The 21,314-nt window shown below is 58.1% G+C and overlaps 1 protein-coding gene across 21 annotated transcripts in view; it reads left to right on the forward strand.

The window, feature by feature from the left end:
- PPFIA4 (PTPRF interacting protein alpha 4) overlaps positions 1 to 21,314 on the forward strand; it is a 46,532-nt gene that overhangs the window by 23,033 nt on the left and 2,185 nt on the right. For 4 of the 21 annotated variants that reach the window (XM_070602242.1, XM_070602245.1, XM_070602246.1 and 1 more), the window contains 15 exons: positions 1,241 to 1,449; positions 2,862 to 3,102; positions 3,503 to 3,538; positions 3,746 to 3,879; positions 4,169 to 4,335; positions 6,480 to 6,573; positions 7,011 to 7,092; positions 7,573 to 7,773; positions 8,463 to 8,525; positions 9,179 to 9,205; positions 10,881 to 11,056; positions 14,554 to 14,651; positions 15,293 to 15,468; positions 17,560 to 17,628; positions 17,877 to 18,633. In XM_070602242.1, coding sequence (XP_070458343.1) covers positions 1,241 to 1,449; positions 2,862 to 3,102; positions 3,503 to 3,538; positions 3,746 to 3,879; positions 4,169 to 4,335; positions 6,480 to 6,573; positions 7,011 to 7,092; positions 7,573 to 7,773; positions 8,463 to 8,525; positions 9,179 to 9,205; positions 10,881 to 11,056; positions 14,554 to 14,651; positions 15,293 to 15,468; positions 17,560 to 17,628; positions 17,877 to 18,494 — 2,391 coding nt within the window. In that variant the 3' untranslated portion in view covers positions 18,495 to 18,633. Of the gene's footprint in view, positions 1 to 1,240; positions 1,450 to 2,861; positions 3,103 to 3,502; positions 3,539 to 3,745; positions 3,880 to 4,168; positions 4,336 to 6,479; positions 6,574 to 7,010; positions 7,093 to 7,572; positions 7,774 to 8,462; positions 8,526 to 9,057; positions 9,206 to 10,880; positions 11,057 to 11,322; positions 11,373 to 14,553; positions 14,652 to 15,292; positions 15,469 to 17,559; positions 17,629 to 17,876; positions 18,634 to 20,793; positions 20,948 to 21,087; positions 21,189 to 21,314 lie in introns of those variants that run through there. The other 17 variants (XM_070602247.1, XM_070602253.1, XM_070602256.1 and 14 more) reach the window with 11 other exon arrangements.

The raw sequence follows: 21,314 nt of genomic DNA on the forward strand, positions 1-21,314 counted from the left end.
TCTGGAATAAAAGTTGTGGTTTATGAGGGCGACGAGGGAGGGATGGCAGGGTAACTGGCCCGTGGGATGGGACCTGAAATCTTCTGAGAAGCAGCTCTGAGTTCCTGCTGAGTCCGTCTCGGGGGTTTGTCAGGAAACAGGAAAAACAAGGGGCAGAAAAGTGCTATTCCTTCCTGCTTCCTTCTGGTTCTAGGAGCACAGCTGTTGCCCTGGAGCTCAGACTTAGGCTGCAGGAGCTGGAAGGGGGCCCTGCGGGGAGCTGGGGGCTGGGTGGTGGAGGACCGGCAAGAGCAGTGTCCCAGCCCGTTCTGGCTCTTGCCTCTTCTGGGCCTTTGTCCACCGAAGAGGTCTGTAGGATGCTTTCTGAGAAGCCGCCTCCTCCCAGGGGTCACTGGAGGGTTCTGCGCCACGCTGAAGCTCTGAGACACAGGGCTGGCCTGCAAGGCCTTCTTGTGTTCCCTGGCTCTAGTCCTCCTTGTCTTCAGAGAGACTGATGGCCTTTCTGTGCTGCTTACTTTGTACTCCACACCGTGCTCCATGCTTCATATGCATTTCCTCACTTCATCCTCACACACGCCTACCAAGTAGGTATTACTATTATCCCCATTTGACAGATGAAGAAACAAAGGCAGAGAGAGGTTAAACAACTTTTCCATGGTTGCACAGCTAGGATTTGGTGGAGCTGCGAGTCAAAGCAAGACAGTCTCTCTCTGGAATCTGTCGTAACCACTCTGCTATCCAGCTCCTTGAGTTAGTTAAAGTAGTATTTCTTTTTTTTTTTTAAAGATTTTATTTTTTTCCCCAAAGCCCTCCAGTACATAGTTGTATATTCTTCGTTGTGGGTCCTTCTAGTTGTGGCATGTGGGATGCTGCCTCAGTGTGGTTTGATGAGCAGTGCCATGTCCGCGCCCAGGATTTGAACCAACGAAACACTGGGCCACCTGGAGCGGAGTGCGCAAACTTAACCACTTGGCCATGGGGTATTTCTTAGTGGTATTTCTTAGTAAGGTTTCTTAGCAGTATAGAGTAGTATTTCTTAGACTTCAATGTGCAGGTGACTCACCCAGAGACCCTGTTAAAGTGTGGACTCTGAATCAGCAGGTCCAGGGTGGGGCCTGAGCCCTTGCGTTTCTAACAGGCTCCCAGGAGATGCCAGGCTGCGGGTCTTGGTGGGGAGGGCTCTGCTCCTCAGTCCCCCGCTGTGCCTTGTTGCTATCCTTTACCCTCCTTCTTTGCTAAGGACTGGGAGCCATCTCCGCTGCCTGGGGTGGTGGCCCCCGCGGCCGCCCCTTCCTTTGACAGTGACCCTGAGATCTCCGATGTGGATGAGGATGAGCCAAGGGGTCTGGTGGGCTCCATGGATGTTGTCTCCCCCAGTGGCCACTCAGATGCCCAGACGCTGGCCATGATGCTGCAGGAGCAGCTGGATGCAATCAACGCGGAGATCAGGTGTGGGGGCGGAGGGCGTGGGAGCCTTGAAGGACAGTGGGCCCTCTGTTTGGCTCCTGCAGGAAAACTCCCGCACGCGCTAGCTTGTTCTTCCAGCTGACCTTAGAGTGCACGGTGTGGGGGCCCTGTGGGCCATCAGGCCAGGTGCTGGGCCGGCGTGGACAACGCGGGCGGGACCCCAGCTTGGCTTCTCAGGCTTGGTTTCCCTCCCAGGGCCGTGGGAGGCTGTGTTCCCCCAGTTTGTGCAGCTCAGCGTAATCACCAAGTGTGTAGCTCCCCTTTGCCAAGGCCACCTCGGGGGGCTTTGTGAATGCTAGTGTCAGTCTCACCACTGTTCCAGGGAGGCAGCCTTATCTCCACTCTACAGACAAGGGAACAGTAACCAGAGAGGTTCTGTGATTTGCCTAAAGCAACACAGTAAGTGGCAGAGCCAGGATTGAAACTTGGGTGTAAACTTGGTGCCCTGGGCCACGGCTCCCGTCCCTAATGAGGCATCAGACAGAAGCCAGCCACAGGGAACACTATCAAGACCCACATTCTTCCTGCCTTTGAGGAGAGTTGTTAATGTTTCTGACAAACGGCAGGCGAAGTCCAAGTCGGTCATCAGAGCTTTTCAGGCCACGGGTCGTCTGGTTCAGTGGTTCCCACACTGGGTCTCACAGACCAGTTGGAAAGAGAACCTCACACACAGGCACAGCCCCACATGGGAGGGTGTTCAGGTAGGACTGCCAGCTTCATTCCGCAGAGTCAAACATTAAAGGCAACCACGTTTCCTATCACGACCATTCTACAGAGGGAAGGACAGTGAAACATCCTTGAAGCTGGGAGACACTTTCAGAATAAAGTCCTGCTCCTCACACACGGTTGGCATCTGTGTGTCAGTGTGTGCGTGTGTGTGACTGTGCATACACACGCTCCCCGAGTGCCCCCCACATTATCATTATCGTGCCCCTTTTCCCATGGGACAGGGAGGACTCTGTCGGGGGTCAGCATCCAATAAGGGTCCTATGCCTGGGAACTGCTGACTTGGGGCATATTGGGAGACTGAGGCCTGGCTCGGGGGTGCCCCTGTGGTTAGTCAGGTAGTTAGGTTGACAGGCTGACGTCCGGGGTGGTCTGCACCTGCTGACCACGCTGCCTTCTTTCCTAGCACCTGTGTTGGTTAAACTGGGGAGTTTTGTTACGTTAGGCAGCTACAAGAAAGAGAGAAGGATGTTTCTAAGCTACAGAGGGATAGAACCCCCTATGCTGCGAGATCTTGCACGTCTGGGCAGTGCCAGAAACAACAGGGCTCCCCTGGGCAGTGCCTCCTGCCTGGGCTCACAGGGCGGTGGGTGCAGGCGGTGCCCAGCGCCTGCCTCCTGCTGGCCCTGCAGGACTAATGCTGAGGTCCAGTTTGGCCCATCCCCCAGGATGATCCAGGAGGAGAAGGAGTCCACGGAGCTCCGAGCTGAGGAGATCGAGACGCGGGTGACCAGCGGCAGCATGGAGGCCCTGAACTTGACCCAGCTGCGTAAACGTGGTTCCATCCCCACCTCTCTGACCGCCCTGTCCCTGGCCAGCGCATCCCCTCCCCTCAGTGGCCGCTCCACACCTAAGCTTACCTCCCGCAGTGCTGCCCAGGACCTGGACCGGATGGGGGTCATGACCCTGGTGAGAGTCTTGGGTAGTTGATGGACACCACCATCATGACTGGGCTCTGCTCTGGGGGCTGCCCGGGGGAGTCGACAAGCATGGGAGGGCTCCTTCTTCAGTCAGGCGCACGTGTTCTTCCCAGGATGTGTGCAGAGCCCGGCATGTCAGGCCGCCACTGTGTCCTTCTGGATCGGAAAGGGCCTGAGGGGCTCCCCCACTGCCCACACTCTTCGTCTCTCCCAGAGGTAGCCCTGGTGTATTTTCTGGGCCAGCTTTTTTTCTGCTGTGATATGCTCCCCAGGCCTGTGTGAGGCACTGAATCCTATCTTCTCATCCTAAGACCACTGGGCTCCCCTTGGGGTTAAATTCTGGGCATCCAGAGGGTGAGTCCGAGCTCACCCTTCACTTTCTCTTCCAGCCCAGTGACTTAAGAAAGCATAGGAGGAAGCTGCTGGTGAGTATTCCTGATGACCCAGGTGCTAATGGGTTAATTCTCCCAGGCCCTTCCCTTTGGCTTCTCCCCACCCTGGGCCCTCGAGTTGGAACTCAGGCCCCAGGGCCTCCCCACTGCATTTCTCCATTCTCCTCTGCCTCGTCTGGGCTGGGTAGGCAGGCCCCTGGTCTCTGCCTGTATTCCCTGACAGCTCCACTGTCTGTTCAGTCGCCAGTGTCTCGGGAAGAGAACCGAGAGGATAAAGCCACCATAAAATGTGAGACTTCTCCTCCTTCCTCACCCAGGACGCTGCGGCTGGAGAAGCTTGGCCACCCAGCCCTGAGCCAGGAAGAAGGCAAGAGGTAAGGGGAGCAGGCCTCACCTTGAGTCTCTCCACCCCAAGGCCATCTCCTCCCTCCCTCTGCCTCTGAACGGGCTGCATCTCACCTGTCCCAGGTGTCTGGACGTCTGACTTCTCTTTGAAACACCATCAGGGAAGGATAGTTCCATGGCTCCTTGGGTCACCTGCTCTGATCATACTCCCTCACCCCCACCCCAACTCTGTCCTTCCTGAGGTCTGACTTGCATCTGTCCTGCTGTAATTTAAGTGTCTTCTTCTCATCCCGCCCCCTCCTGGCTGTCATCCTGTAGTGCTCTGGAGGATCAGGGCAGCAACCCCAGCAGCAGCAGCAGCAGCCAGGACTCCTTGCACAAGGGCGCCAAGCGTAAGGGCATCAAGTCGTCCATCGGCCGCCTGTTCGGGAAGAAGGAGAAGGGCCGGCTGATCCAGCTGAGCCGGGATGGAGCCACGGGACACGGTCTCTATCCCCTTCCTAGCAAATGGGTGCGAGCGTGGGGTCAGAGCAGGAGGTACACTCGGATCCAGCCTTCCCTGCCTGCCCGCAGGGCCCAGTGAGCGGAGACCCCAGGCAGGCGGGCGGCAGTCCACAGGAGCAGGAGCTTCCTGTTAGAGCTGTTCTCCAGCAGGACTGCCTCCTGTGGTGGCGGATCAGGCGGCGATGGATGGCGGTTTATTGGGGATGCTGTAGGAGGGCTTCCCATAGGAGTGAGAGTTGGACCTCTGGGGTTTCTCCCGATATGGAAGTTTTCCGGTGTGCTGTGCTCAGGACCTTCAGGAGGAGTTTCTTGGTTCCTCCTTTAGGAGCGTCAGTTCCTGATGAGAGCTGATTTCTGGTGCATCTGGCCTCCAGGACTCACAGTATCCTAATCCCTCCTCACAGCTTTATAGACGTTGTACCAAGGAAGTGCTTGGGCTCGTGTAGTACCTAGAGTCCCAGGGCGTGCGTGGTGGGTGCTGGGGCCTCAGTCAGTGTTAGCTGTCTCCGTCCCGCCCTCCCTCCTTCTCTTTCCCGCATCTGGTTAGTCAGTCAGTTGTCCAGCAGACATTTTGGGAGTAATTGCTGTAGACGAGGCTTAGGATGAGGGGTGGGAGCAGTTGTCCATTCCTTCAAGGAGCTCCATGTCTAATGAAAAGGGAAAAATAGAGATGATTCCCAAACAAGACAACGATAGAGCAGTGCCCGGGGTGCTCCTGGGACTCAGAACTGAGTCAGTGCGGTGGGGGCGACAGGAGTGGCTGCCTCTGCTGGGCAACACCTGAGCTGAAGCTTGAAGGCTACATAGGAATTCGCCAAGCAGAGGTGCAGGGGTGAGGGGAAGGGGGTCTGAGCAAGGCAAAGATTCTGGGTGTGGGAGTTTTGTATGCAGTTGAGTCTTTTCAGGGTGGGGAAGGGAGGGAGTGGGAAGAGTGGGGAGGCGGGCCTGGACTCTGGGCTGGGCCAGCTCTTAAGGGCCTTGCAAAGGCTGCGGGAGAGGTGTAGAAGTTCCTGGGAGGCAGTGGGAGCGTTGACGAATTTCATGCAGGGAGGAACCTGACCAACTATAAGAAGGGAACTTTTGAACTCAGGTGCATAATTTTGCCTTCCTGCACCTCTGGAGGGCTGAATCAGAACACAGCTAGCTGAGCGAGGAGGAGGAGGAGGAGGAGGAAGAGGGGGAGAAAGAAGGAGGAAGGAGGAGGGGGAAGGAGAGGGGAAGGAAGGAGAGGGAGAGTGAGGAAGGAGGGAGAGGCAGGAGGAGGCGGAAGGGGAGAAGGAGGAGGAAGGGGAGGACAGAAGGCAGGCACCTCTGCTCAGGATGTGCAGCCTCAGCAGGGAAGGAGGTGGAGCCCCCTGCCCCCAGTCCACAGGGGATGCAGCGAGTCGTGGGGAGGGCCACAGATGTGGAGGAGAGGCGTTTCGTGTGGAGCTTTTGCCTGCCTCTGCGCCCCACACCACGCTGGCGCCTGAGTCTGAGGCAGCATCTCTCACTGGTTTCTGGATCACCCACACCTGCTGCCCTCTTCACTGTGCAGAGTGAGCGGGACTTAAATGATTTCTAAGGTGCTGCTCCTGTTGTGAGCCCTGTAGGGTGCTGGCCTCCCTTCAGGAGACCCTTAATAGAAGAGGACAGAGCTGTGCATGCTCCCCTTTGTGGTTTAGTGCAAATGAGCACCCCCTGAGAAAGAGGCTGACACTGTTTCCCCATCCCCGACCCAGGTCGGGATAATCCCCTCTGAGCCTGGTAGCCTGCTTGTGTAGCCCTGTAGCCACTCCTGTCTGGCTTTCTGGGTTCCTTTGCTCCGTGGTTTGGAGGAGGGACACGTTTTGTCTAGGATTCTGCTGCTGTTAGGGTGGGACAACTCCGGTCCACTAACTGGAAAACACCTCCAGGGCTAACTCCCCAGGGGAGACTGGGCTGAGGGTGACCTGCTCGATGCCACTGTGGGTTCACCTGGAGGCAGGGATGTCGAGCGGAGGCTCTAGGAATGATGGGTGGCCCCTCAGGCCCTCTTGGGCTGTCATACACGGCGGAGCCTCCTGCTGGTCTGCTCCCCAGTCCTAGCCCAGGCCACGGGAGGAGAAGCAGAGGGCCTGGCTGACACGCTGCCTTTCCCTTCTAGTGCTCCTAACAGACTCCGAGCTCGGTGTGCAGGAGCCTATGGTGCCTGCCAAGCTGGGGACCCAGGCAGAGAAGGACCGGCGGCTGAAGAAGAAGTAAGAGCTGCAGGCCAGGCTTTGCCCTTCCCCTGGGCTGCGTGGACGGAGCTCAGGCCACCAGAGTCCACCAAGGCCCCTTCTGAGCTGGGTTGGCCTGGTCCATGTGGGCACAGCAGGGGCTGGGCGGTGGCTCTTAGGATGACCCGCGGAAGGAGGCAAGGGGCTGTGGGAGAGTGACCCGGGCCTGCAGGTCTCTGGCAGAGCAGATTAAAATGTATGTGTCAGGCCATGTGCACGTCACCCTCTGGGGCTGGAGAGGTGTTCCTGCCCTACGTCTTGGTATCCTGTTGCTTCAGCACAGTGCACTGGGGTCGAGGCAGGGTACGGCACGGGGAGTGGGAGTCCAGCTCTTGGCACAGCCCGTCGTCCCAGGAAGTCAGCTTGGTGGAGGGAGGAGGAAGGACTAGTGAGTCTCTCGTTCCTCTTCCTCCAAGACACCAGCTGCTTGAAGATGCCCGCAGAAAAGGAACACCCTTTGCCCAGTGGGACGGCCCCACTGTGGTCTCCTGGCTGGAGGTAAGCTGGGCAGGGGAGTCTGCCGGGGTCCCGTGGGAAGGGTGTGTGGGGTGGGACGAGGACGACTCCGGCAGAGGGGTGGTGTCTCTAGAACCCCCCTCCCCCAGCAGACACACGTGCCAGTTACTTTGGAGGAGAATTGATGCTGCTCACGGCCGCCTCCTGGGCAGCTGGTGTGGATGAGGGACCAGTTACCACTACGCCGGAAGGTTCTCAGGGCCGGTTTGACTCTCCCATCACCCACGTGGTGTTGGAAAATCCCTCAACCTCCCCAGGCCTCAGGTTTTTGCTGTAAGGTGGGGAAGAGAGGTGCTGGATGATGGTCGTCTCCACATCTCTAAGCTGCTCTGCTCTACGTTCGCTGTTCTGAGACCATGGATGAGGCCAGGCCCTTGCCCCTTGCTATTGCCAAGCTCTGGGCAGCAGGGTCTACATCGTGGGGAAGGGCCTGAATTTACCCCCTGGGCCCCGTATCTGCAGCTCTGGGTGGGGATGCCTGCCTGGTACGTGGCTGCCTGCCGGGCCAACGTCAAGAGCGGTGCCATTATGTCGGCCCTGTCGGACACAGAGATCCAGCGGGAGATCGGCATCAGCAATGCCCTGCACCGGCTCAAGCTGCGGCTGGCCATCCAGGAGATGGTGTCACTGACCAGCCCCTCGGCCCCGCCCACCTCCAGGACTGTGAGTGGCCTCTGCCTCACCCAGGACACTTTCAGAAGCCCCTGAATAGTGTTTGCAGTGTCTCCCATTGGTCTTTGGGACGATGGTAGCATTGAGGCCTGCCCCTCCCATCCCATTCCCGCAGAGGGCTCCGCCTGGTGTCCAGGAGGGTGACTTTGATTCTAGGAGAACCTGTAGGCCTAGTTCCCTGCCTTCCACATTCCGCCCGTGGGCTCCGTCTCCCCGTCCCTACTCTGCCCACCGTTCCAGGTCCCTGCACAGAGTCGGCAGGATGGGACTCCTGGGGTTGGGGTTCTGTGTTGTTGCCAGATTGGGGAAGCAGAGGGTGTAGGCATTTGTGAATTCTGTCCTGGTCCTCCCAACTCTGCACAAGAATGCAGGCTACTCCACGACCCTTGGAGGAAGAGCTTTCATGTTGTCTGTCTCTGTGACGGGTCAGTCCTTATTCCAGAGCTGCACCGTTCATTCAGGAAATGTTTCTTGAGCACTTCTCTGTGCCGGGCTCTGTGCTAAGCAGTGTGGATACAGTGATAACAGAGTTGCTCAGAGCAAGGCAGTGAGCAGAGCCCTGGGCGGAGCCTGGGGGAGGACCCAGTGAAGGAGTTTGTTCTTGTCTTTGGGGCTCCCAGCCTGGTGGGGATCCTGGGGACCCACACGCAGGACCAGCTAGGTTTCCTTTCTGCCTGCAGTCTTCTGGGAACGTCTGGGTCACCCATGAAGAAATGGAAACTCTGGCCACATCCATGAAGACAGTGAGTCTGGCCCTCGGCTGGGTTGGGGCTGATGAGTCTCACGAGGGAGCGGGAGGGTCGTGGGCAGCCAGAGGGGGTGCTGCTGATCTCCCAGGAGCTCGGTGCCCCTAATGGGTGACTACTTCTGCTCGCAGTCTGGAGGGCTGTGCGAGAGAAGTGAGACTGGACAGTGTGTGTGTGTCCCACTCCAGGGTCACGAGCTCACTCTGGCCACTGGGCTGCAGTGGAGAAGAGCTGGGCTTGGGGGTCTGTGCCTGTTCTGGGCCTGCAGCCAGAGCCCTTGCCTCTGTGCTTGGTCCTCAGAGGAGGAGCAGGGAGGATTGGGTCAGCCTGGCTCCCAGCCAAGCCTGGGAGGTGTGGAAGATGTTTTTGCCACATGCGCATTCGCTCCTCTCTCACCGGAAACACAGGCACGCACACCAGCCTGTGTTCTCTCTTGACTGTCTCAACCAGCTTCCCCTCTCACCACCTGCTCCTGGGGGTCTGTGCCCTCTCCCTGATGGGGCCTTTCTCTCTTGACTGCCCCAACCAGCTTCCCCTCTCACCATCCCCTCCCGGAGGTCCATGCCCTCTCCCTGGTGGGGCCCGGGTGGAGGCTGCCAGGTTTCTTGACTTTGCCTGTTTCCTCTGACACGCTGCGCCCATTCCGCTAGGACAGTGAGGAGGGCAGCTGGGCTCAGGTAAGACCCTCTTCCCTTGTACAGAACCAGCTCTCAGGAGTTGAGGACAGTAGGCTCCCAACGGGTTCTCTCCTCAGCTGGACTCTGAGTCCTAGTCTCTTAGTGTCCTCCTTCACCTGAAGAGCCTGGACACAGCTCCTCTCTGCCCTCTGTAGCTCCTCTGTCCTCATCCCCCTTTAGCTACTTCTGGTTTCTCAGGATTGCAGTGAGCAGCCCTGGAGGCTGTGCCTGCCTCTGCCCCAGTTTGACTCCCTCCCCAGGAATAATGAGACTTAGATGGGGAAGCCTCGTGCTCTCCTTGTCCCTCAGGGGCACCCTGGTGAGCTGAATGAGGCCTTCCATCCATCCATCCGTCCATCCATCCATTCATCCATCCATCCATTCATTCATTCAGGGAGCAGATGCCTCCAAGCATCTACCAGGGGTTAGGCCTTCTAGGCTCTCTGGGTACAGAGTGAACAGACTGAGCCCTTGTGGGGCTTCCGTTCTAGGGGAAAAACAGGCAGTAAAGAGACAGACAGATGGACAGATGTCAGACAGTGTCAGTGCTGACGAGGAGGAAGCACAGAGCGCCCTGTCGACAGTGGCAGGGAGGCCCTGAGCGGGAGGCAGGGCCGGTCAGCTCTAGTGTATTCGCATGAAACCCATCTGCAGGGGAAGGGGATGACTCTTAGAGATGTCACATCATGCGGAAAATGTAAGTCCCAAAAGATTCATAGGATTTTCCACTAAAACTCAAAGACAAGCAGAGTTAATAATACATTGTTTAGGGAAATCTACATTAGCGATTGTAAAACCTGTAAAGTTGTTCTTGAGCAAGGGATTGATGGACAGAAAACTCAGCACAGTGGCCACGCCCGGGGCAGGGGTGGAGGGGGCGAGCCTGAGGTGGACGCAACAGCATGTCTGTAGATGGACCTTTGTAACCAACTCGTGCTATCTGTTTTCTTCTGTGTACCAACGGGCTCAGTTTAACAGCTAACAAAGTGAACTTCCAATCTAGTAAATCAAGTAGGGCGGGGAAATAGTGACGGAGGGCTGCCGTTAGAACTCTCTCCAGGGGTGGGTGGTCAGGGCGGCCCCTGCGCACAGCAGGAGGCGATGACTGAACAGCAAAAACAAAGGACAGGAGTTCTGGAGAGTTCCTGGAATGGACAAGCAAGCCTTAGAGAACCGAGTGCTAGCTATTCAGGGGCAGGCCACTGTCTATTTTTTTACGCCTTTAGCCAATATCTAACTCCCCTGTGGCCTGTGTGAGGCCAGTTTCCCAAGAGACACTGCTTCCTTTGCTGCTCGGCAGGGCCTCGGCACTGCAGCCGGTCCCCTGGGCTCAGCGGGTGGGAGGCTGACTGCGAAAGAGGACGGCGGCTCTGCCGCACAGTGCCGCAGGCGCCTTCCCGGGCCGGCAGGAAGGATTTCTTGTTCTCTGCTGCCTGGAGAGGTGCTTCTGTTCATTAGTGTAGATAATTGATGTGTGAGTGGAACCGGATCGTTTGAGGTCTTAAGAAGTTCCACTTAAAACCGCCACCTCCCACCGCTCCCAGCCCCGTAGTGAAATGAGCTGAAGTTTTATTGAACTGCTGTGGAGAATGGAGTGATGTTTCTCCCCCAGAAACGCCAGCTGCAACCCGCTGGCACTGCCTCCCGCCCATAGCCTCCCCACCCTGTCCCCCAGACGCTGGCCTACGGCGACATGAACCACGAGTGGATCGGGAACGAGTGGCTGCCCAGCCTGGGGCTCCCGCAGTACCGCAGCTACTTCATGGAGTGCCTGGTGGACGCGCGCATGCTGGACCACCTCACCAAGAAGGACCTGCGCGTCCACCTGAAGATGGTGGACAGCTTCCACCGGTGAGAAGGCTGCAGCCCCGGCCCTCCCGATGGTCTCCCCAGCCCGGGGTGTGTGCCCAGGAATAGCAATGCCTCCCTCTCTCTCCGTGGCCTGTTCTGGGTGGTGACACACCTTCCTCTTGTGAGAGCCGAGTCCTCATCTCCTCCTGCAGTTTGAGAGTTTGGGCGTCTCACCTCCAGCCGTTAGGACACAAAGGCCTTTCTCTTTAGCTTCACTTTCTTGGAGGTTCCCTCCTACATCTGAAGTTCATCACTTGTTCTTATAGTTGCTGAATTCTCTCTGCTTACCTGGGATGACTCAGACTGAACCCAGCGTCCAGCGTAGGTGTCTCATTCCTTCCAAGGGGAGAGGACAGGTTTTCTGGGCCCTTGCCTGCAACAGCCCAGCTCTGAGTCTCTCAGCTCTGAACCCACGACCTTTGTGCATGATGTCACCCAGGCCTCTCCTCCTCCGTGCTGGGAAGGCCTTCCTTCAGAAGTGTCTACAGTGCAGGTCCCCAGCTGGTGCCCGTGGGCAGAATTTGGCCCACAGATATGTTTTGTTCAGCCTACATAGTATTTTAAAAATTATGGGATTTAGCTGCCAGTATTTAAGCACTAGGAAATTTTACACAAAATTCCGGATGTCTGGTTTCTTTTGAAAAATTGGAAGCCTTGTCGACACATGTTGGTGTGGAGACAGCAGCTGGAGCGAGATGGCAGCATCCCTTGCGCCGGGTGGGTGGGCGGCCTCTCCGGGCTCTCCCACCCCACCAGCGGCTGTGCCCTTTGCAGGACCTGCCTGACCCCGGTGGGCGTTTGGGTGGGAGAGCACGAGGGGTTGCCATGGGTCCAGGGTGTCTGGTCTGAGGCAGTCCGTGATGACATCTGGCTGCTGGCCATGCAGGTCGTGTTTGAGCCAGGCCTGTGTCTCTCACCTTTAATGTTACAGCAGCCCTGTGGGAGAGCGGCACCGTCTCATGTGCTGGGCCCACCCAGGATGAGGAGAGCATACGCACTAATGTTGGGGCCGAGGTGTGTGGCTTTGTGAGGACAGCTCGGGGCTCTGTGGATGTCCCTCGGTCTCTCTGGCTCATCAACCGTAAAAAGTTAAATCCAGAAGGGATCTAGTTGCCTCCCCATCTCAAGGGGGAGGACATGGAGGCAGAGGAAGGCTCAGCAGCCGAGGGTCCCTCGGGCCATGGCAGAGGGCAAGTGTGACTTGAGTCTTGCTCTCCTGCCACGCCACGGCAGAGCCTCCGATGCTGGAGCTGTGGGTGTTCAGCACCACTGCTCCCTCCCCTGGGCTGAAGGGAACCTTGCCTCTCTGGAGGCGGCCAGGCCCAGCTGCACGGTCCTCCCCAGTGATTGATGGGGGTGGGGAGAAAGGGCCGGCCCTGCCCAGGGAGGCCGGCTGTGCCAGGTCTGCTTGGGGATCAGCCAGCGTGGCCCCACGTGGTGCATGGAAGGCCTCCTCAGGCCCCCTGCCCAGGCCCCACGGGACTCGTCTGCGCACGCGGTTCCAGATTCAGCTCTAAATCTTGAGTGCATTAGTCTCTAAAGCATTTCCACATTCCTGCCCTCAACTATGTATATACCTGCGTTTATTCCATTTGATGTTTCATAAGCGTGTTGTTACGGCTCTAAACATTCTTTTGAATCATAACCTTTTATGACAAAAAGGGATATTTAAAAACTCTCCTTTTACAGATGGGGAAACTGAGTCCAATAGAAACTGAGTGTGATCAGGTCCCTCGGTTGGGTGGCTCCAGCATGGGGCCAGCATCCTTCTTTCTTGACACCCCGCTCAGAGCGCTCTGCACTGGAGCACTGTGCTCACTGCACAGGCATCCTGAGGACCCGCTTTGACGGGAGGCCAGCGCACACAGCGCTCAGCAGTGTCCTCCACAGCGGGGCCATCGCCGAGGGCCACGCTGTTCAGGGCTGGGCCCTGCCCTCTGTACTGTTGCCTTTAATGCCCCTAGCAGCCCTGCTGCAGAGCTGGGGCCCTTCTCTCGCTTGCGGAGTCCACCAGCTGGGAAGTGTAGGGCTGGCACTCAGACCCAGGCCAACCTGACTTGCAGGCCTTTATGCTTTTGCTATGCTATGCAACAGCTTTGAAAGTCGTAGGAACTAGACTGAAAGTTCTAGTGAGATCGAAACTAGGTGGAAGGGGTCTCCAGCGAGGAGGTGTGCGCTCCAGTGGCCAGGGCTTGGACCCGCAGCTCGAGCAGTGAATGGGTGCCTTGAGCCAGAAGAGAGTTGGTGAATTGGTGTCTCTGAGCTGCGGGTGGTGTTCTAGGCAGAAGGGCTGCCTGGGTGGACCTGAGGAGAGAGAGGGAGGGCGCGGTCGGCATCATTTCTCTCACAACGCAGTGGCCTCAGTGATAGAGGCAGCAGCAATTGGAGTTTGGAGGGACCTCCATTCTGTCCCTCCATCTTACAGATGACAAACCCAGGGGCTGAACAACTGGGTCATGTTCAGGTTAGGGAAGGACACCGCAGTGACTGCACCCAGGTGGAACCGGCTGCCTCTGCTGTCGCGAGGTGACAGGCACAGGCATTCGCACCTCTTGGGAGGATGCTGCCCAGGTGACTCCTGCATCAGATGGCAGCTTGGACTGATTGTCTGTGGGGTCCCTTCTGACTTGCAGATTCTGTGGTCCTTACCCTGGCTTCGTTGTTACATATTGAGTGCCTACTATGCACCTGGTGCTGTTTAAGTACTTTTACACTTTCCATGAATTACGTTGTTTCCTTCATTAAGCACTGATGGTGCTTACTCTGTACCAGGCACTGTTCTAGGGGTTTGAGATCCATAGTGGGCAAAACGAAGTTGCCTGCCCTCCTGGGACCTAACTTCTAACTGGGAGAGACAGACACGGAACAGTAACTATATAGCATGTTCATAGATGAGAAAGTTAGACCAGAGTATGGGGCATTGTGAGTGTGGGCCAGGGGGTGGTGATGATGTTAGTTGTAAATCAGGTGACTGCTGAGTTGAGAAGATGACACCTGAGCCAAGACTTAGAGGAGACAAGAGGGTGAGCCATGCAGCAGACCAGAGGAGGAGTGTTCAGATGGCGGGAGCAGCCAGTGCAACGGCCCTGAGGCACATAGGCAGGTGTGCCTACCATGCTTGTGGAACAGTGGAGGTGTTGGTGTGAGGTGCAGATCACGTAGCATCTTGTAGGCCGTTGCAAGGACTCTGAGTGAAATGGGGTTACCAGGGGATTTCTGTAGGGTCTGTGTGATTCCAGTGCCTGGAGAGTGGGGGGCATGTTGCTTCATTCAGAGGGCTTTCCTTCCACCAGTCAGGCCCACACCTTGGCTGAGGGAGGACATGGGGTCAGCAGAGAGAGGGAAGTACCCTGGGAGAAGGAGGAGTGTGTGCTGGCGGGGGTGGCCTTTGTGCTGGAGGCTGTAGGTCTGGACACGCCCTGGCTGTGCCGCATGTGGGGCAGACGTGGTGGGAATGCGCCCTGCTGAGGCCCTGGCTCGGGGCTGTGTGCCTACAGAACCAGTCTTCAGTATGGCATCATGTGTCTGAAGAGGCTGAATTATGACCGGAAGGAGCTGGAGAAGAGGCGGGAGGAGAGCCAGCGTGAGATCAAGGGTGAGCTGGCCAGCTCGGTGGGCCTCTGACAGGCATGGAGCGAGGGGCAGGGTGGCCTTGCTGGCACCTTCCATGGGCTGAGAGAGGGCTGAAGGCCTTCTGTGCCTCGGGGGGCTCCATGTCTGCGAGGGAAGGTACAGGCCAGCCTTGGGAGTGGGGGCTCTGGGTCCAGTGAGGGAGACATAGTCCATCCCTGAGAGCCCTGCCCCGTCAGCTGTAACCCCCACCCCATACCAGACACTGGCCCCCAGCTGGGCCGATACCATGGGTCCCGGACAGCGCTACAGACTGGGAGGAAGTGCTGGCGGAACTTGGTGATCTGGGTGGGGTTGGACGGGAAGGCGAGGCAAGTCTGAGACTAGCAGGTGGAAAGAACAAGAAGGGCACTTCCAGAGTGAGGGCAGGGGCTGGCAGGAACCTGTTGGCCCCACCCTGAGTCCTGCAGGCCGTGGGGATGGAGGCGGAGGGGGTGGTTCTGCAGGAGCCCAGGAGCCAGGTAGGACGGACAGAGGACGCAGGACCTTGGGAGCCTGAGAGCAGGGTGGACTGGAGCTCTGGGTCTGGGGAGCTTCCTTCTGGCCCTGCAGGGGCCTTGGCCCAATCTGCTGTCTCTTTCTGCCCCTTTCTTCCCCGCCCTCCAGATGTGCTGGTCTGGACCAACGACCAGGTGGTCCACTGGGTCCAGTCTATTGGGCTTCGGGAGTACGCAGGAAGCCTGCACGAGAGCGGCGTGCATGGTGCCCTGCTGGCCCTGGACGAGAACTTCGACCATAACACGCTGGCCCTGCTCCTCCAGATCCCCACGCAGAACACCCAGGTGGGCCCTGCCCTCGGTCTGTCTCCGTCTCCCCTCCCCAACTCTCCTGCTCTGGCTCTCGCACAGCACGGGCTGACGGATCTTTTTTGGGGGCTTTTCTGAGGCCTGTCCCAGCCGAATCACGACGTTCTCAGCACTCCACATGGGGATGTGCATAACCATGCCTGGGGAACAGGCGTACCGCATGTAGAGAGTGCGCCTGGCCCGGGTGCAGTGCTGCCGTGGGCACCCCGCCTCCTCCCAGCCCCATCTCTGCAGCCGGGACTCTATGCCTGCTTTTTCCTCAGTCACTTTTCTGACCTGACTTTTCTTAGAGGAAAACTAGCCCTGGGGCCCGAAGGGAGCAGAGAGCCCTTATTTATCTCCTGTGTCCCACCCTAGGGACCTACTCCTGGGCCCCCAGGCTTAAGAAAGCTAAATACACCCAGCAGCGCAGCCCAGAGCCTGTTGTGCCAGGGCTTTGTCCGCTGTGTGAGCTCAGAAGATCAAACGTCTCCTGACGTGACGTTTCCTCACTGTTACGGATGCCAGCCAGGGGCATCCAGGTCCTCCCGAGCGGTCACGTCCGGCCTTCCTGCCTTCCTGTAGGCAGTGGACCCTGTCGTGTGACGTCCCTCCTGATCTTGTTTGTCTCAAAGATGCCGTCAGGCTCCCCTGGGGAGGGGACGCCTCTCCCCATCCTCTGCACTTGGTGAGGGTGTTCGTATGTGACCAGCCTCACCTTTCGTGACTCTCTAAACTCTGATTGTGTTGCCTTGGGTCCAAGCCTTGGTCTCTGCAGACAGAGAGGTCTTAATTCTTTTAGCCTTTCCTCATATAGACTCGCCTCCTGCCCTGATCACGTTAGCCGCCGTTGTCTGGACTCTGCAGCTGTCAGGTCTCTTGAAATTCAGCCACCAGCGCTGCGCAAGCTGTCCTGGGAGCAGATGTATTTTGGCTTATGTGAGGGTGGGGCTGTGTTGCCTCATAATTCTGGGGGACATGTTGGCTTTTGTGGGTGATGGCAGCACAGAAGGCCAGTGTGTCCCATAGGCTCTCTGGAGGGACCTCCAGCCAGTCACATCCGAGAGCACAGAGCCCCTTGACCTCTAAGCAGAGCTCAGATTTCCCTGAGATGCAGGTTTTCTCCACTTGCCCATTTCCCGCCTCCTCAGCTGCTTTCTTGCCCTCTCACATGACTTTGTGAGATGTTCCTGAAGTTTATAGCTGAGTGTCGCCCTGCCCAGTGGAGCAGCGTCATGTGCGTACGTGACAGTTTACTATGCTGCTCCTTTCCAGTCATTTATAACCCCAGTCCGTCCCCAGTACCGGTGCAGACCATGCTTACGGAGCTTGGTGGTTATTTTCCACCCAGTGGTGGGCTCGTTTCTGTCTTCTGTTTCCCCTCAGTGCCTCCAGCTCTGTGGAGAGCAGCACATCCGGGACTGCCGGGCACTCTGTGCTCGCTGGGCTGTTTCCTGGGCCATTCACTGAGCTGAGCTCTCAGAGGATGTGGGGGCTGACCCAGGATGGAATCCTTCGCCAAAGATGGTTACACTCACCTGGTGGCAGTTTTGAGAACACTTTGTTTCTGGCATTCCCAAACCTACTGAGTTTAAACTCCTGGGAGGCCTAGAGAAAGCCTCCGTGCCCCTCAGCCCAGGGCCTCCGATGCCCGCGACCGAGCAGTCGTCCTCAGTTACGTTTCTGATGTGGAGCCTTACGAAATGTGTTTCTTTAATCTGAGAAAGTTAAGTGTCCATTCCCCACGGTCTCCGTGCTGACTCACCCTCCGGGAAAGCTGTAAGGCATGATTTTCCCTGAGACACAAAATGTGAGTTTTTTCCCCCAGTAGGTGAAGCCTGTCCCTTCACTTGTTCTGTGATCCTACTTTTTAAAAAATTGCAGTTTTCTAATTTTTTCCGTATGAAAGAATCCTGAGGTTTACAGTTTCCTGTCTAAGAGGACACTGAGGTTTGCTTGAAGGAGCAGCATGAGTCCCATGCGTTGACACCCCATCTCTGCCCTTGGACCCCTGGGAGATGGGAGAGATGGCACGGGGGTCATTGCTACAGCCCTGCCGCTCTCCCTCTCTCACCCCGTGGACTCCAGGCACGCCAGGTGATGGAGAGAGAGTTCAACAACCTGCTGGCCTTGGGCACAGACCGGAAGCTGGACGACGTGAGTACCTGTCCGTGAGTCAGGGGCCTCCAGGGCCGCAGTCATTGTCTGTTCGTTGGATGGAAAGTTCATGAGTTCTGCTTTCCTTGGGCTAGTGATTGGTGGGGTGGCCTAAGGGAGAAGAGTCATGGCGGATGGGGATGATGTCGGGGCACTGGGAAGGCAGCCAGCCTGGCAGCAGGCCCGGGGAGGTCTCATGGCGCTCCTTCCTGGACAGAAGCTGACGGCTCCCGCGTGTTCTCCCGCAGCACCTTCCAGCTCTGTCTCTGAACCTACCAACCACGCAGGATTGGAGGGAGGTTCCCCCGAAAGCCGCCTCTGGGGTCAGATCTTGTCTTCACCTCTCGGACCCCACTTCAGGGCTGTCCGCACAGCCGTCTCCTGCCTGCCCATCGGTTCCGTCTTGTAGTAACGTGGCTGTTTGCACATGGGCATCATGCATTGTTGCTGAATCGCATTTGCTCCCCTGGCCCTCAGTGCAGCTGGACGTGGCCCCACACGGCTCAGGCCCTCACCCTCCAGCCTCCTCTCTAGTTCCTCTCCTGTGTCTGCCTTCACACCTAGCTGAGGTTTCCTCCCTCAGCCCCCTGGTCACTGAAGAAACAGTCCCTTCCGCTGGGTTTCGTCCGGCCTTGCCCTTGGGTTCACGCTGCGCTGTGTCCGGGAAGGCCCGACCTCCTGAGCCACGTGCTCACCTTAGAGCTGTGAGAGTGCACCTGCTTCCTGAGGACAGCCCTCCTCAGGCCCTGCCACGCCTCCCCTCCTCCCCCCTCCCCTTCCATCTTCAGTTCGATCTATTTCTCATCCCCATTTTCTGTGCAACTTCCCTTTCTCCACACCCCTGCCCTCACCAATGCCTCTGTTGAGATGTCTGGGCCTCCTCAGGGGAGACCGGTAGTGTTACCTACGTGTCAGTTAGTCCCTTCTTAGTTGGTTGAACAGGGCTAAATCCACCTCTGTGGGTGAGTGCCCAGCCTTGGTAGACAGGACACACTCTGGGACACATGGAATTTGTGGAGGGTATTTTCTTTACAGAGGTACCTTGAGATGTGGAGTGTGTCTTCCAGTCAAAGAGATAAGCTGCCAGATCCCGCCAGCTGTCCCCACTCAGAGATCCTAATTCCCCAGTGCCCTGCAGTGTGGACCCTCCACGTACTCCCACACCTAGGACCATAGCTTTCTTTGTGCAGCTAGGAGAGACAAGCCCATACATCTTTGTGTGGTGCTTTCTCATTTGGTAAGCTGTTCATTCCTTCAGTCCTTACCAAATATTCCTTGAGTGCCAATGCTGGGCAGTCACTGGGCCAGGCGCGGTGCTGCAGTGCTGGCAGCCCTGTCCCTTGTGCTGACTGTCGCCGTGTGACACAGGTTGCGATCCCACCGGACAGATGAGTCAGGTGCAGAGGGGTAACTTCCCTGCTGTCGCGGGCTTACGTGTGGCAGAGTGGGCCTGGAGCCCACATGTGTCTGGTTCCTGTGCACTTTCCCCTGAATCCTGTGGCCTCCCAGAAGCACGTGGGACTGGCTGGCCTCCCAGGCCTCAGACGTTGGGTGGAGTTATTGAGTCGTAATGTCATGGATGCAGCTAGGTGTGGTGCTGGAGAGGACTGGTTCTTGCAGGAAGCTTAAAGTAGCAGGCCAGATCTTGGCAATAAAGTGAAATTTGGTAGTAGAGGGGCAGTCGGAGATCCAAGGAGACTGCCTCCTGTGCAGCCGTCTAGCCATCATCGGCAACCTTGAACTGTCTCTTGCGACTCCTCCCTCTGCCACATCTGGTTCTTGGTTTCCCCTCTCAAGTTTCAAGGCCCTGGAGGGCTGCATCCAGTTCCCCCACATGGAGAGCCCGACTCCAGGGAAGTGAGGAGGTGGGGAGCAGGAAGAACATCTGACTGTTGGGAACAGGCGAGGAATAGAGAAACAAGCCCTTCAGATTTGCCTGAGGTGGAAATGGAGACAGAGAAAGAGAGAGAGAGAAAGGGTAGGATGCTGGGCTTGGCCGAGGGCAGGATCACGGGAAGACAGCAGTGATGAGGAAAGTTGCTGATCGACTCAAGGAGGGAGCCAGCTGCCAGCTCTTCACTGAACAAGGTTTACTGAGCGCTGGGTTCCTGGGGCTGCTCAGGGCCTGCGATACATTGGTTGGAGCAAAAAAGGTCATGGTCTCTGTCCTCTGGATCATAGAATTTGAAAAAGAGAGAGACTGGGGTGGGGAGATGGAGAGAGAGATTAATGAAATAATCTCATAAGGACATGTGAAATCGCTGCTAGGACAGAGGTGCGTCGTGCCCAGAAGTGATGGGGGCGTTTGGCCTGCTCAGGGCCCAGGTGGCAGGCCCTGGGAGTGGGCAGGCACTGGTGGTGTGTCCTGGTTCCTGCTGGCTGCCCTGGGCCTGCTCCAGTTCCCAGAACACGGGGAGGGAGATGAGGTGTGGCATCTGTGGGGTGGATGTGGGCTGGAAGAGGAGTGGGGAGGCCTGTGCAGAGGGGCGTCTGTAGAGTGAGGGCTCTGGTGCCCTTTGGCAGAGACGGTTCTTTGGAGACTTTGCTGGCAGGGGGCTGCCCACTGCATCCTTTGGAGGAGCCTGCCTCTGATTGGCTATCTGCCTGACCCTTCACTGTCACAGGTGTTCTCACCTGATCCCGTTGGGAACAGGCAGCCTGTGAAGTGGGCAGGGCAGATGTTACTCCTCTTTACAGATAAGGAAACTGAAGCTCAGAGAGGTCACGTCACCTGCCCGGGATCACATAGCCAGTAAGATGGCAGAGCCGTAACTGAAAGCCTGGTCTCCTGACCCAGGCTCTTCCAGCAGGCGGGGCTGCAGCCACACTGAGGCCGCAGAAGACGGGTGGATGGGAGCTGGCTGGTGACCACTCGCATGGGAGGAGGCTGAGAAGAGGAATCCTGGGAAGGTTAACAGCCCAGGCTGAGATGTTGGGGCCGGGAAAAGAGTTCCCCAGCAGAATGATGACAGACCCCAGCAGGGGACCCGCCCACTGAGAGGGAATCTCAGACTGGGAAAGCCCCTGGGAGTCAATCCACTTGAGCCGATTCCGTTTTACAGGTGGAAACTGAGGCCAGGAAAGGGGGAGGGCCAGGACTGCGCCGCCCCGGCAGTGAGGGGGCCATTCCAACCCGCCCCTGGCCTGTGCGTGTCCCCACTGCAGGGCGAGGACAAGGTGTTCCGCCGCGCGCCCTCCTGGAGGAAGCGCTTCCGGCCGCGGGACCCTCCGGGCGGCGAGACGGTCCCCGCCGGCTTCCGCGTGTCCGCGCTCGGGCCGCAGCCGCCGCCGGCGCTGCCCAGGAAGGGGCTGCCCGCAGGTGAGTGGGCCGCGGGGCGGGCGGGGGCGCGGCGGCCGGGGGCGCGGCGAGGCGGCCGGGCGCACGGCAGCCCCAGGGCTCCGGGGGCGCGGCGGCCACTAACCGGCTCTGTGTTCTCCCGCGGCCGCCGACCCTCCCAGCCGGGACGGCGGGGGCGCCGAGACTGGAGACCTCCACGGTTCGGACCTACTCCTGCTGACCCTCCCGCCCCGGGTCTGGCGGGGTGTGCCCGTGGCTCGGGGTAAGTGGCCGGCCGCCTCCCGCCGCCGGCCTCGCCAGGGCAGGGCAGGGCAGGCAGCCGCGTTCCCCGCAGCGCAGTCCGCCCGCCCGCCGCTCAGCGCCGCGCATCTCGCCTCTCTCCCCCTCA

Source organism: Equus przewalskii, chromosome 31 (assembly GCF_037783145.1).
Source record: "Equus przewalskii isolate Varuska chromosome 31, EquPr2, whole genome shotgun sequence".
Taxonomy (NCBI): domain Eukaryota; kingdom Metazoa; phylum Chordata; class Mammalia; order Perissodactyla; family Equidae; genus Equus; species Equus przewalskii.